Source organism: Galendromus occidentalis, unplaced genomic scaffold, assembly GCF_000255335.2.
Source record: "Galendromus occidentalis unplaced genomic scaffold, Mocc_1.1 scf7180000077471, whole genome shotgun sequence".
In the NCBI taxonomy this organism is placed as follows: domain Eukaryota; kingdom Metazoa; phylum Arthropoda; class Arachnida; order Mesostigmata; family Phytoseiidae; genus Galendromus; species Galendromus occidentalis.
This window is the reverse complement of record NW_003805459.1, coordinates 317,526-329,745: the sequence shown is the minus strand read 5'-3', so window position 1 is coordinate 329,745 and position 12,220 is coordinate 317,526. Positions and strand designations below refer to the sequence as shown.

Below are 12,220 nucleotides of genomic sequence, written 5' to 3'. Positions count from 1 at the left end.
TTGGTAATCACATTTTTTTCCGGGAAAATCATGAAAAAGTGATTTTTCCAGACGAAAATCGATCTGTATCTCATGGAGAAAATATCTCAGGACGGTGATTGGGGCATGGTTTTGTAGCTCTTGTTCCCAGCTTTCGAACGCCACCAAGCGCGAGTCTCTAGCTTATCCCGTTCTCGCGCAATGACCGTTCAAAGATTTCAGGTGTTTTCAGCGGTCCGAACACACTTTAATTTTTCTTTCGCATACCATTCGGACTTGAAAAGCGATTGAGATGATCTGAGTGCGTCAATATGCTCCTAAAGAGTGGGACATTACGCCACGCAATCCATTTCGAAAATCGGAGTCGTGGCCGAAAACGCCCCCTTACCCAGCTGTACCCTTTACGAGACATCCTCCGAGAGGCTCCACGCGGACCTCAACCTCCCGAAAAACGTCGAGAATGGCCCCGTATTTGGAGAGAACATTCCTGGAGATGGATCACCAATTACCTAATTCCTTACGCGGCGGAGTGCGCTGTGCGCTTCCCCGGAATCGTTCCTGAGCCTGATTTTTCCCTACGTGGCGTCGAAGTCTCCCGTCACCCCGCTCGCTCGACCAACGAATTCGGCGACCGTCGAACAGGACTGACTGGGGTTCCGCGCTCCATCATCTGAGAGAGAAGCTTCCTTTTCCCGTTTCGTTCATTCATTCCTCCAACGCAACGTCCGGTGATCCGTCAATGTGATTTGCTCCAGCTGATAATGGCCTTCGTTTGCATACGCCTCGGGAGATCTCGCCGCGGGGAGGGGGAGGCGAGGAGCAAAAAAACGAAGTCACGAACCGTTCCGACAGTCGACAATAAACGTTCGATCGTTCCGATTGAGGGTCTCCATGCGTTTTTAGCTTCGCTCATCGTTTCTTGGGCATGCGATTTCAACGACCGCGGAGTCTTCTCGAGCCGATGTCCTGACGACATCGGATCAATCGGAACCGCTTGAAGTAATCACAGCCGATACTGAGCTCATCCGTTTTCCGTCAGCGTCATTTTTCCCTCCGGCACGCTGATTGTTCCGCTTCCTCAACATGTTTGTGCCTGTGTCGTGCGTTGTGCATAAACAAGTACAAGCATAGTGGCTATCAGCGCAGGATTCGCATTGGTTCCGCGAGCGGTACCTCATGTGAAGTTCGCGAGCCTTAGCGGCGGATAGTTCTTCCTCGAATTGTCTCCCATTTGTGTGAATTCCATTCAGAGGTGAATGACACCCCAGTGAAACTGAGGCCCTCGGATCCATGCTCGGGAACGAGCATCTTAGTTATCCGCATACTCGTATGCGCATACATACATATCTCTTGTATGTCGGTTCCGGCGAGAGCATGAGTGAAAGCGGCGGCCAGGGTAGTATCATCTCTCCCTGCGTGCCCTACTGCGCTCTCAAATTTACCCGAGAGGACGGGCACAGAGAAAACAGCGACCAAAACGCGAGTCGTTTTGCTCAGCCCCCTCGTCGAGCATGCGGAAAGAAATGTCAGACAAAGAGGGACCCGTCGAGCCTCAAGGGGAAGCTCTCGAAGGAGTCGTCGAGCAGCCGAGAGTTCCCCAGGGGAAGCTCAGATGGGAGATCAGCCTTCGCATAGAATGCTTGAATTCTGTCGTTGTGACAGCGATTCCTGTTGTGGTAAGGCAGCCGCGTAAAAATCCTGGGGGTTCCGACGCAAAGATCCGCCGCTTCCTCCGATCTATCCGTTTTTCTATCATCATTTGTCCCTCCACTAAGCTCCTGGAGGGCTTCGCGACGCGTTTCGGTGAGCATGCGCACCGCTGATATTTCTTGTTCGTAGTTGCATGGACCCTGGTCCTGGCGGGTTTCCGAAGCAATCTGCTCGGATCTTCTCTCAGACCGGCTGAACGACGGCACGGTAATCACTGCGTCTGTCGTCCACCGACTCAATCCAATCGGGCATTCCCTCCGCACGACGATCTTCTGAAATCATTACAGCTCACTAAGATAGCTAGACGTAGATGAAGTGAACGACATTTCGAACAAGCGCTCTTTCGTGGCCAGGCCGGACAAGGCCGACTCGCTTCGCCCGTGTGCTCGTTTCCAAAAGTTGCAGGCGAGCGGGCGGGCGGACGGGACCCCCGCCTCTTCGGCCTTGAAGAAGAAAAAGAGGAACAACAACTGCAACGGCAGCAATCTGGAACGAAAAAGCTCCGCTCGTCTGAATCGTGTGCGGCCGACAAGATGAATCCGTCGTCTCGGGCTGTCAGGCGAGCGAGCGAGCGGGCGGGTTAGCGGCTCGGTGATGAGAATAGGGGGTAATTCGAAAGTGATCGTCTTCGTTGCGTCTGTGCGTCTGAGTTCAGACGAACGTACCGTCTCCGATCTGTTGCGTGCCAAGTCTCAGAATTCGTCCCAAGTTGCCGATCTTTCCAGAGAATGATCAAGAATCGGAATTACGGGGGCCTCTTGCGCAGGGAGTTCTTTCTCGAAGTGTATCTTCGATACGGGTTGGATTGGGAGTTTGCGTTCTCTACGTTCGATTGAGCTTCTCCTTGTGGCGGTGCGAGGAATCGTGGCGAAATGACGTTCCGCATAACCTACTACGCTGAGAAGCTCGGTGGGAAACTCCACTGAAAGGTATGAGAACGAAGAGGAAATATCCTTCGACCGTCAATGTTTGCGCGGTGTGGGACTCTGTCTGTGAGCAAGGATGCTCGGTTCCGAGAAGGATCTGAAGGTCGTCCGTATTGTGAATGTCGTGTCTCGCGCGAAGGATCAAGGAGCGTGGCATTATATCAGGATGCGAACGGGATCTCATCAGTCGTCCTTGTCGCTCGTCTGTCTCCAATTCGTTCAATACGCTTGATTTAATCTCACTGGATCTGGCCTTTGACAGGACCAGCTGTGTATCTCGACATGTGATGAAATTCGCGACGGGATGCCGTGATTCCCCTCCGGCGATAAGAAAAGTCGCCAGAGGCCTTGGACTTCACGATTCCCCTTCGAAGAATCCAAACATTGAGATGCTCCTCGCGCATGGGATCCGGACCCGTATTCGGCACGTCCATGGAAGGGTGGATGTCCTAGCTCAAAGCATGCTCGCCGCGAGGGCGGATACAATCGATTACCCGCACCCGGTCTCGAATGAACTTCTTGCGACCCGCGCGGAGCAGCAACATCGGCACGCTATGCGGCTCGCCTTGTACTGCGATTCTCCTGAAGTCTCGAACGAGCAGCATGGGTGCTTGGGATCAAAAGGTCTCATGAAGAGAAACTTCTGCTCCATCATCACGTCGTCGCTCCCTTGAGTATCATTACGAAAACATAGCCTTTCCGGTCTCGATCGTAGTGGAATCATCGAGAGTCAGACTGCGCGGAACGACGAGACAATCAGCTGAGGACGAGCACGAAGGGTCAACCTAAATACGGGGCCGGTGCTTGATATTCACCTTCGGGATCCGTCCTGTATCTCCGGTCGACTGCCGGGCGGATGCGTACTTGTTCTCTAAGAAGAGCTCGACCGCAATGAGGTCTCCACGAAACTAGCAATTGGCCTCGCCGGGAGACAAAGGCAGCTCCATGAATGCGCACACCGAGCGCCGTTCCCCGTCTGTGGGCGGCTCGATCTTGAGGCTCGGTCTCTAACGGTCTCCAAGGGCACCAGACTCTCGCGTTCCTCTCGAAGGACGCGAAAGTGTCATTTTTGTCTTCCTTAGGTAGTGCACTGCTCCGCTCCGTTGAAGATCTATAGTGTCTAGGGTGCTTGGTTGCCTCGGGGTCTTCTAATTCTTCCCATATGAAATACCTCGAGGTACAACCCGAAGTCCAGAGAAATTTCGCGGGAGGAACCCAAAACGGAGTTTTTCTCTTTCAAGTCTCATTCCGTCTCGTTCCGAGCTCGTTCAATAAATTCACGAACGTATAAAGTGCCGCTCGCCCATTCCCGTATGGTTACGACCTTCTCTCGGCGTGCGTAGGCCGTTGTGTAGACGTCCGGAGCGAAGGAAAAGAGAGGATGAAGCTGTTCCGAAACCCCCCCCCTCGAATGCGGGACCTGCGTTCGGCCGCTGCTGAGGGCGCCCAGGTTTTAAGATGAGGGGAGCATCGCCTTGAACATGGTCTTAAGTCAACCCATATGTTAGACTCGACGTCCCGATTGCGTCCCGTTCGTCTGGCGAGCGTCACTCGAATACGTCGTCCACAACCGCAAGCTAAGACGGTCCTGATTCCGGATAGACAGCCGGGACTAATGCTCCTACGATCCGCCATCAGTCCAGCAAACACAGGCTTCAAATCGGAACAAATAAGAGTTTACTGACCGCTGAGACGCCTGATCCAGCTTTGTCGTCCCGCTGCAGATTTCATGGACGACCGGGCGGTCTGCCGCATGCACTACTCCGTCGATAAGCAGCTTACCTGCAGCTTGCCGCTCGAACCGGTCAACAGGGCCGCGTAATGAATCCAGATCGTGGCGAATCAGAAATGGCTCGCGATCGCGCTACGTGAATTGAACGAGATAGATTCGGCTATCGACGCCGTCTCCGTCGTATATACCCAAGATCCAGAGCGGGAGGCAGTTGGACCCGACAGAATGATATCGACGGGAGCTCCGTTTACCAATACTCCACTCGAAACAAGCGGGTCGCACGAGGGGTGATCATCCGCCGGAGAGAGGAATAAGGAAAAGCCGCTGTCCGGGGTCTATCCCATAGCTAATATGGGGATTGGATTCCGACGGGGGAGAAATCCCCCGATCGTGGAGGTTCCGGTCATGATAGGAAATGAGGTCCCGTGTCCGTACGGAAAGAATTCGAACGTTGACGACGGGTTGGCGTCTGCCGATTCGGATGCGGGAAGAATAATTCCAACTTTTAATTCCAAAATTATTCCAGCGGCCATTTAAAACGGATGCCTTATGGACACATATGTAGCTCGAAGTCGAGGGCGAGGGTCGTCGACGGTGTTCACGATCGCCAACTAAAGTGAGAAAATTCGTTTTTCAGATGTCAGATGACGAGAGATTATCGCTGACAACGGCGATTAGCGACGAGGATGAGTATGAGTCACAGCGCGCAAGTCCATATCGATCGAAGGCCGCGTCCTTTAACTGCACAGGTGCTGTCCGTAAGGCTGGCTTTCTTAGCGTCAAAAAGTGGCTGTTAAGACGAAGACACCAGGTGAGTGTTCCCGTTCCGGCAATCGAGTAGGTACCTCGGTGCGCGAAGTCACCTTGCTCAGGGAAGTAAGCTTAATGATAAGAGGGAAATATGAACATAGGCCCGCGGGAACAGCACGCGCGACTGGGCTCTCGTCCACGAACACGATCAGACTCGCTAATCGTGTTCCTGGGCGTCAGCGGAGCAATCCAATAATACGGATGAGGAAAATTCTTGCTTCAGGTCGAACTCGCCCGAAAGAGAGGTTGGCGTGGGTATTGGGTTTGCCTGAAAGGAACAACGTTGTTGTTCTATCCCTGTGATAACCGCGAAGGCAGGGCAATTGATGCTACGCCTAAGCACCTCATCATTGTGGATGGTGCAATCATGCAACCCATCCCTGAACATCCCAAGAGAGATTTCATATTCTGCCTGTCAACTGCCTTCGGGGACGCGTACTTATTTCAAGTGAGTTCGATGAGCGAAGTTCCTGGCTCTTAATTACAAGCTACCTACATCGAGCCAGGCATAGAGCCAGCAGGGACATTGATGAGATACATCCTGGATTTCAACACGATAATAGCGAGTGTTCTCTCTGCGTCTTCAGGCACCGTGTCAGGTGGAGCTCGAAAATTGGATTCATAGTATCCATAGTGCTTGCGCTGCGGCGTTTGCACGTCATCGAGGTCGGACTGGAACATTGCATCTACTCCAGGAGGAGATCTATCGGCTCGAGAAAGAAATTGAATCGGTGAGTTCCAAGTTTTCCCCACAGCTTAGACGGATCACGGTACATAAGCCGAGCTCGGTCCTATCGGATCCGGTAGCTCGGAGAGGCAGTGGACAGATAATCATCACCACCATTCCCGCAAGCCCTCTCCAATCCTCTCCGACGCGCTTCGATGATTCGAGCATAAATACATGCACTATATATGGAGTTCGAAGATATCGAGTCTATTGTCTGGATGATTGCCTCGTCATCCCCGGTGGATGCGCCTCGGTGCGATCCATCTGAAACGATGGCAGAGCTGTCCCGGCACGACGGCCGGCCATAGGAAGTCTTTTATCGCTGAAAGGTTCTCTCGGCACAGTAAATCCGGTTCTCTCCATTTCCCATGCTCAGTGCCGCCCGTCTCCTCCTGAAATGTTCTCATCGACATCTTCGGGGCCTCCATCTCTTTACTTTTAATAGCGGCCACTCTAAGGAATTAGAGGGTCAGAGCCTCTGCTGGCGCCCGGAGGCCGAGTTGAGTGGCCGACCGGCCGGCCGGTTGGCTCAGACCTTCTCGCCGTCGGCAGATTCTATCAAAATACGCTTCAATTACACTCATAGCGGCTCGGATGTCTGTCCTTCAGATGACTTTAACGCCTTCGCTGCGCAATGACACTCGCTCCTGCCAGCCGCTATAGCTGCTCTTCTGTGTAGAGGGCGGCTGCTTGACCGTACCAGCTGGACGACGCTCGCTGGCACCACGCCAGCCCTCTCCAGAAACGTTCCGGCGACCGACGCAGAGCCGAACCCAACTGCAAGACTAAACTTCGCTCGTTTACCCGATGCCCGCCGGAATAGCGTCTCGTCGACAAACAGACGAAGCAGATGCTCGTGGTAATGTTCGGAGCGCTTTTCGAGAAGCTCAACGTTGCACAGGGTTCGTTTTCGGTCAAACGGTCGTCGGTGTCGGTTGTTGTGCGTCCTCGAATGCCAAACCACCGCTCTCCCTCTAGAAAGCAGGGACGGTTTGTCCTTTCAATCGTCTTCTGTTTGTCTTTGAATTCATTTGCTTATTCGGCGGTCGAACACAGCGACCGCTCGGACGGCTCGCAATTTAGAACCAAGGCCTCCCTCCAAAACCTGATAGTGGAGCAGGAGTGCTATCCCTACGGGGAACCGTCGATTTTAACGAAAAAGCTGCCACCGTCGAGTGTAACGCCAGTCAAAACCGAATATCGGCCCATTTCGATGACAACTCCGCTTTGCCAGACTGCGGGCCCGCCGACTTGCCTGCGCGGACAGTCTGGTCGAACGGCTTTTCGGTAGGTCGGAGATTTGGATCCCAGACCGCCCTCGCTGCCACTCGTTCGAGAACTTATCGAGGAGAGCCGGAGAGGAGCTCAGGATATCGAGGATATTCCGAGGCAGTACACCTCAGAGGAGGCTCTGAGACGCAACTCTCGAGCGTCGCTGAGGAGGGGATGGAGAGATAGCGCCATGAGCGAACGAGATTCGAGAGCTCGAACGACTCAGGATCCGAATCGCGGCGGCGATCGAGGACGTCAGGAACCGGTGAAAGATTTTTCTCTTTTCGAGATTATTCGAGTTTCGGAGTCGAAGATCGACTCACCGAAAGGTCGAACATCAGCAGCAACAGGGTGTGGCTACCATCGCTCATATCGTGGAGCTCGCCGCTGAATCGCCGAGCTCATGAATGAGTTTATGGCGACCCTATCGTCGTCGGCAATCTAGTGTTTTTGCTTTTGATCGCGTTCCTGACCCGAAAGCCTCCCGCGAGCATCTCCGATAATCACACCTGATATTGGCCCCGGATCTCCGGAGCGCGGCATTTTCCCGATCTCTATGGCGTCATTTATCTCCCCGAAACGGCCGACCTTGAAATCCTTGACACTCAATATTGTAGCGGCGCACTCGCCGGACGGTTGGTCTACTCGTGACGCGAGTGCCCTCCGAGCAGAGAACGTAATAAGCAGCCGACGAGGCCCCCTCAAGTAACGTCCATTCGAGGTTAGGAATCTCTGCCGGGAGTGCATTACAATTATCTGCCGCGAATGTTTACTCGCTGGGCTGGCTGGCTGGCCCGCGACGCCACCGACTAAACCAATCAAGCGATCCACACGATACGAGTGAGATACCAACCATGCGAGAGTCTACGCGCCACACTATCTGACTCCGGCTTCAAGCGAGAGTTACCGCTTGCATTAAGTGTCCTGTCCATCTTCTCCTTGGCCGCGCGTGTAGGTGTCTGAGCTATAGAGGGGGTCGCTTATTCCTCTCGAGCGACTACGATCGATGACGCTCCAGCACGAACATGAGATCGTAGAACTTCCTTCATCTTTCGATATCCGATGCGAATCGGAGTCTGAGTCTTGAGACTCTCAAGTTTCGGGCGATGAATACAAAGGTGCATAAATACACGACTCGAATGTCTAATATCAGGCTCGAGTCCGACTACAAATAGATCGAGCGACCGACTGACGAGGAATCGTTCAAGTCTGACGGAAATTCGAACGCGCGCATCTAATTTGCATAGATGTAAAGCGCAAAGCAAAACGTTCGTCGGGGCCAAAGTAATACTGTGTCGAACATTTCCGCTTGCAAATCGACGGCATCCGGACCTCCCGCTTCCATCACAGTTCATTTACTTGTCGGGATCGGGTAGCTCGCTCGCGAGCGAACGAACGAGCGACCGAGAGAGGCCGCACTGAAGTGATCGGCTACAGTGCCAACATCGACTTTGACGAGGAGTCGACTCCGAAAACGCTCCGCGGGCTTCAAATTAGGCCCCAGTAGCGAGACGAGTGAGGCAGGCAGGCAGTCGAGGGTAAATACACTTTGCGACTTTCCGAGCGGTTTTCCGCTTGCCCGGATACTCGACGGATTTTATTACTTTTCCTAATTTGTCCAAACATCCGCGAATCCAGTCGAGTCGAGGGTAGGCTCCGCTAGATCACAGGGCCTCATCCCCGAAGGTCTGGCAACAGAGAGACCTCCTCCACCAGAGGAACGTGTTGAGGCATGACATATGGCGCCGTCCGACACCGGTCGGCTTCCCGTTGACCGCATCCAGTGACCCACAGAGTTCAGAGAGCCTCCCTCTGAAAGCCGGGTTCTATCAAGCCGGTTGGAAGTTGTCCTCATCCTGAAGTCGATCTGTAGCTTCTTGTCGAACTGCTGTCGCCAATTGTGGAAGAGGGAGAAATATTGTCCGCGATCTAATAATCCAAGCACGGATGGTCGAACACCGATCCAGGAGACTGCCCGAAATCGGATCGAAGTGGCTTCCTGTGAAATGGTCAAACGGCTGCCATTGTCAGGCTCTTGACACGGAGAAAAAATGTCAGCGGCAAGGTGGAGATGTCGCATCGAGTTGAGATAGCGAATCTTCTTTCGACCTCGCCGAGACTCGAGAAGCGTCATCCGGCGACTCGGATTGGAATCCCGAGTCCAAGTTCTGCTTCAGTTCATCGACAACAAGACGAGAGAACGCTCGGACGCCGCTGGCACCCGCCAAGCAGCCCGACGGCGGCCAAGTTGAGCCAAAAGGTGTGAGCGGAAATAGTGACGGAAATCCGCCAATCTCCGGTCATCTAGCTCTGAAGCTCGACGCCGCTCGACGACGGAGGGCCATCCCCCTCGAGGGACGGGGGAAGACGAGATGAGCTCGGAAGAAAGCTTTCCTCAGCGCTGTGATCGAGACGAATACTCGGGAGACCCAAATTGATGAAACAAGATCTGCTTGAATCTACATCGACAAGACGAGGACTTGTTTGGTTTCGAGGAAAGATTTCGTCAGGCTCCTTCCTCGTTACGCTCACCCCGAGGGGACGTCGTAACAGCTGGTCATGAGTTATCTCGTTCGGAAACCATTCTGCGGAGAACCGTTAGCCGCTCACCGTATTAATAAAGGCGGCCTAGCGTGCGACGAAATAGAGCGACACTAGAAGAAAATGGGAACGAGACCGTCATTGCTCCACTGACGTAGCTTAGATAAGATTCTGACTGGGAGACTGCTCAGAATTACCTACATCGCGATAAGCCGTAGCTCTGGTTGGTCGGGCGGAACGTCATATATAACGTCCTCTATGTGATGGTATACGATATCACGAAAGGAGCTCCTGATAATCAGGAGGCACCCCCGACGACGACGACGACGACTACGTTTCCACTCTTCCCCGATACAAATGGACCGACCGGGACACGCAATTGAATTTCAAAAGGAATTATCGGCCCCGATATCGAATAGTTGGGAGCTCCGCTTTGAGCGCCATTCATCGCTGTCCCAACTCGAGTTCCAGTTTCCCCGAGGTTTTCACGAGCGCCGCTGGGACGGGAGTTTGAGACCTTGAAAGATCCCAGCGACTTGTTTCAGTCGCCGAAGGGAATCCATCGTGGCAAGCGATTCGATTACCACCTTGCAAGGGCTTCCCGCGAACTTTCATCATCTCAAGTTTTACACGCGAGAGCGAAAAGCCCCGGATTGCGAAAAGTTCCGCAATGGCCTGGCCCGACTCCGCCGATGCTTCAACCCACAGCGGTTTTCCGGGGGCTTTCAATTTATCATCAAGTTCGGTTGCGTTCACTATGCTTCTCGTTTGCCGATCGGTTTATCCGCTAGTCTGAATGTTCCCCTCTTCTCTTGGCAAGTTTATTGTGATTTTCTCCGCTAGCGATCGCGCGACCTTGAAACGAGTTGAACGAGCCGGGAGCTCACCGAGGACGGCAGTCGACAACAAAGTACGAGTAGGGAACGAGACGAGCGCTTTCGTGGTAGATTTTAATCAAAGAGCTCCTAGAACCGCAATGCAACGTCAAGGACGAATAGCTCCGACTGTTTTGGCTCAAGCGCAAGAACACAATGTCTCGCAAGGGTTCGATATTTACAGACCCGCTCGTCGTCACTGGTTCTCACATCGTGCTTGGCACGAACTCCGATTCTGGAGCTGACTCTCACCATGTTAGCCTCGATTACCATAATGATGATTAGGATGGCGAGAACTCGGTTGGCTTCGTCGATTCAGAGGACGAGTAAATTAGGCAGCCAGCCGTCCGCTTGGTCAGACCTTGCCGGTCGACTGATGCCTTTTTCGCAAACCTCGTGAAGACTCGCTAGTGCCAGCGGGGATATCGGCGGGGGAAGTTCCTCTTCTTCCCGCTCGGAAGATTGAGGCCACGGTTCGTAGATTGCTCGACGGGAGCCGAATGAACAGCCGAAACAGACCAGAGGGCATTCTCACCGGATGGCTCCTGACAGGAAGCTCAATACGGACCGTTTTGGGAGAAAAGAAGAATTTCCTCGGAAACACGCTCACGTCAGCCAACCGCTATCCGAAGAGAGTCTTCGAACGGACGCAGAAATCGAAGCAATGCCAGGAGCATGAAGTAATTGGGAGCGACGGAGGAGTTGAAGCGATTTGGGGCTGCCGTCCACGGCGGATGAAGCAGGAGAAATGAAGAATTATTTCGGAGCAACGCCTGACTTCATAAAGTCTCTCAAAGCGCTCCTCCGCTCCGTCTTCGTCGCGCGGAGAGGATCATAGAAACATGGCCAGCAGCTGCTGGACCTCGCTCCTGGGCAAAATTCAACAACGTCGCCAATCCCTCGATCGGGTGTGTGGGATGTAGTCCCCTGCGCTTGCTCGCTCGCCCGTTCGTCCCTTCTCCCCTCCTCCAGTTAGTGAGCTGTACGAGAGAGTAGGCTGGTTGGCGGCTCGTTCGGTAGGTCGAGAAATCTACTAGTTTGACGAAGCGAATCCTTGACTTTTTTTGTGAGCTCGCTTGCTCGGCCGACCATGCGTTCGCTCTTCTCGAGTTTCCCAAGCGGAGCGTTCACATTCTACTTTTAATAGTGCTCTCGCGCTGGTCTCTTCCACCACCAGTCTGCCGACTCGAGCGTCGGTCGGCCTGCCTGCCTGCCCCAACTTGCCCGGAAGAGCTCGAGCCCAGAGAATAGTTGGGCGGGTCTCCAGTGTAGCAGGTACCCGTACTGATTGCTCCATCGTCGACAACAAGTCACATACAACGCTCAATAGGGAAAGATCGACTTCGAATTTCACGGCGACACGATTCCAACATCCGCGACGACGGCAAGGAGCAGCCGAACACGAGAAATCCTCAGGGTGTCCGCGACCAGCGCGAACTCATCGCGTTTGAAGTGTTTTTCCTAGCATTCCTCGAGTACCTAACTCGATTCTCCTCGCATCGTTCCAAGATGCCCGAGCACAATGTGAGCTGCTTCGCAATTTTTTCCCGCTCAGACCACCCGCCAGAGCTCCCCCCCGATGGACTGCCAACGCAAACATCGTACGACCGATTCGACAGTTTTTTTGTCGCAACCAACGTGGCCGAGT

The 12,220-nt window shown here is 53.6% G+C and overlaps 1 protein-coding gene across 1 annotated transcript in view; it reads left to right on the top strand.

The window, feature by feature from the left end:
* The window catches only part of sif (guanine nucleotide exchange factor still life), a 42,010-nt gene that overhangs the window by 22,046 nt on the left and 7,744 nt on the right, over positions 1–12,220 (top strand). The window contains exons 8-10 of the mRNA XM_029111823.1: positions 4,985–5,158; positions 5,381–5,605; positions 5,745–5,888. Of these exons, the coding sequence (XP_028967656.1) occupies positions 4,985–5,158; positions 5,381–5,605; positions 5,745–5,888 (543 nt within the window). The remainder of the gene's footprint in view (positions 1–4,984; positions 5,159–5,380; positions 5,606–5,744; positions 5,889–12,220) is intronic.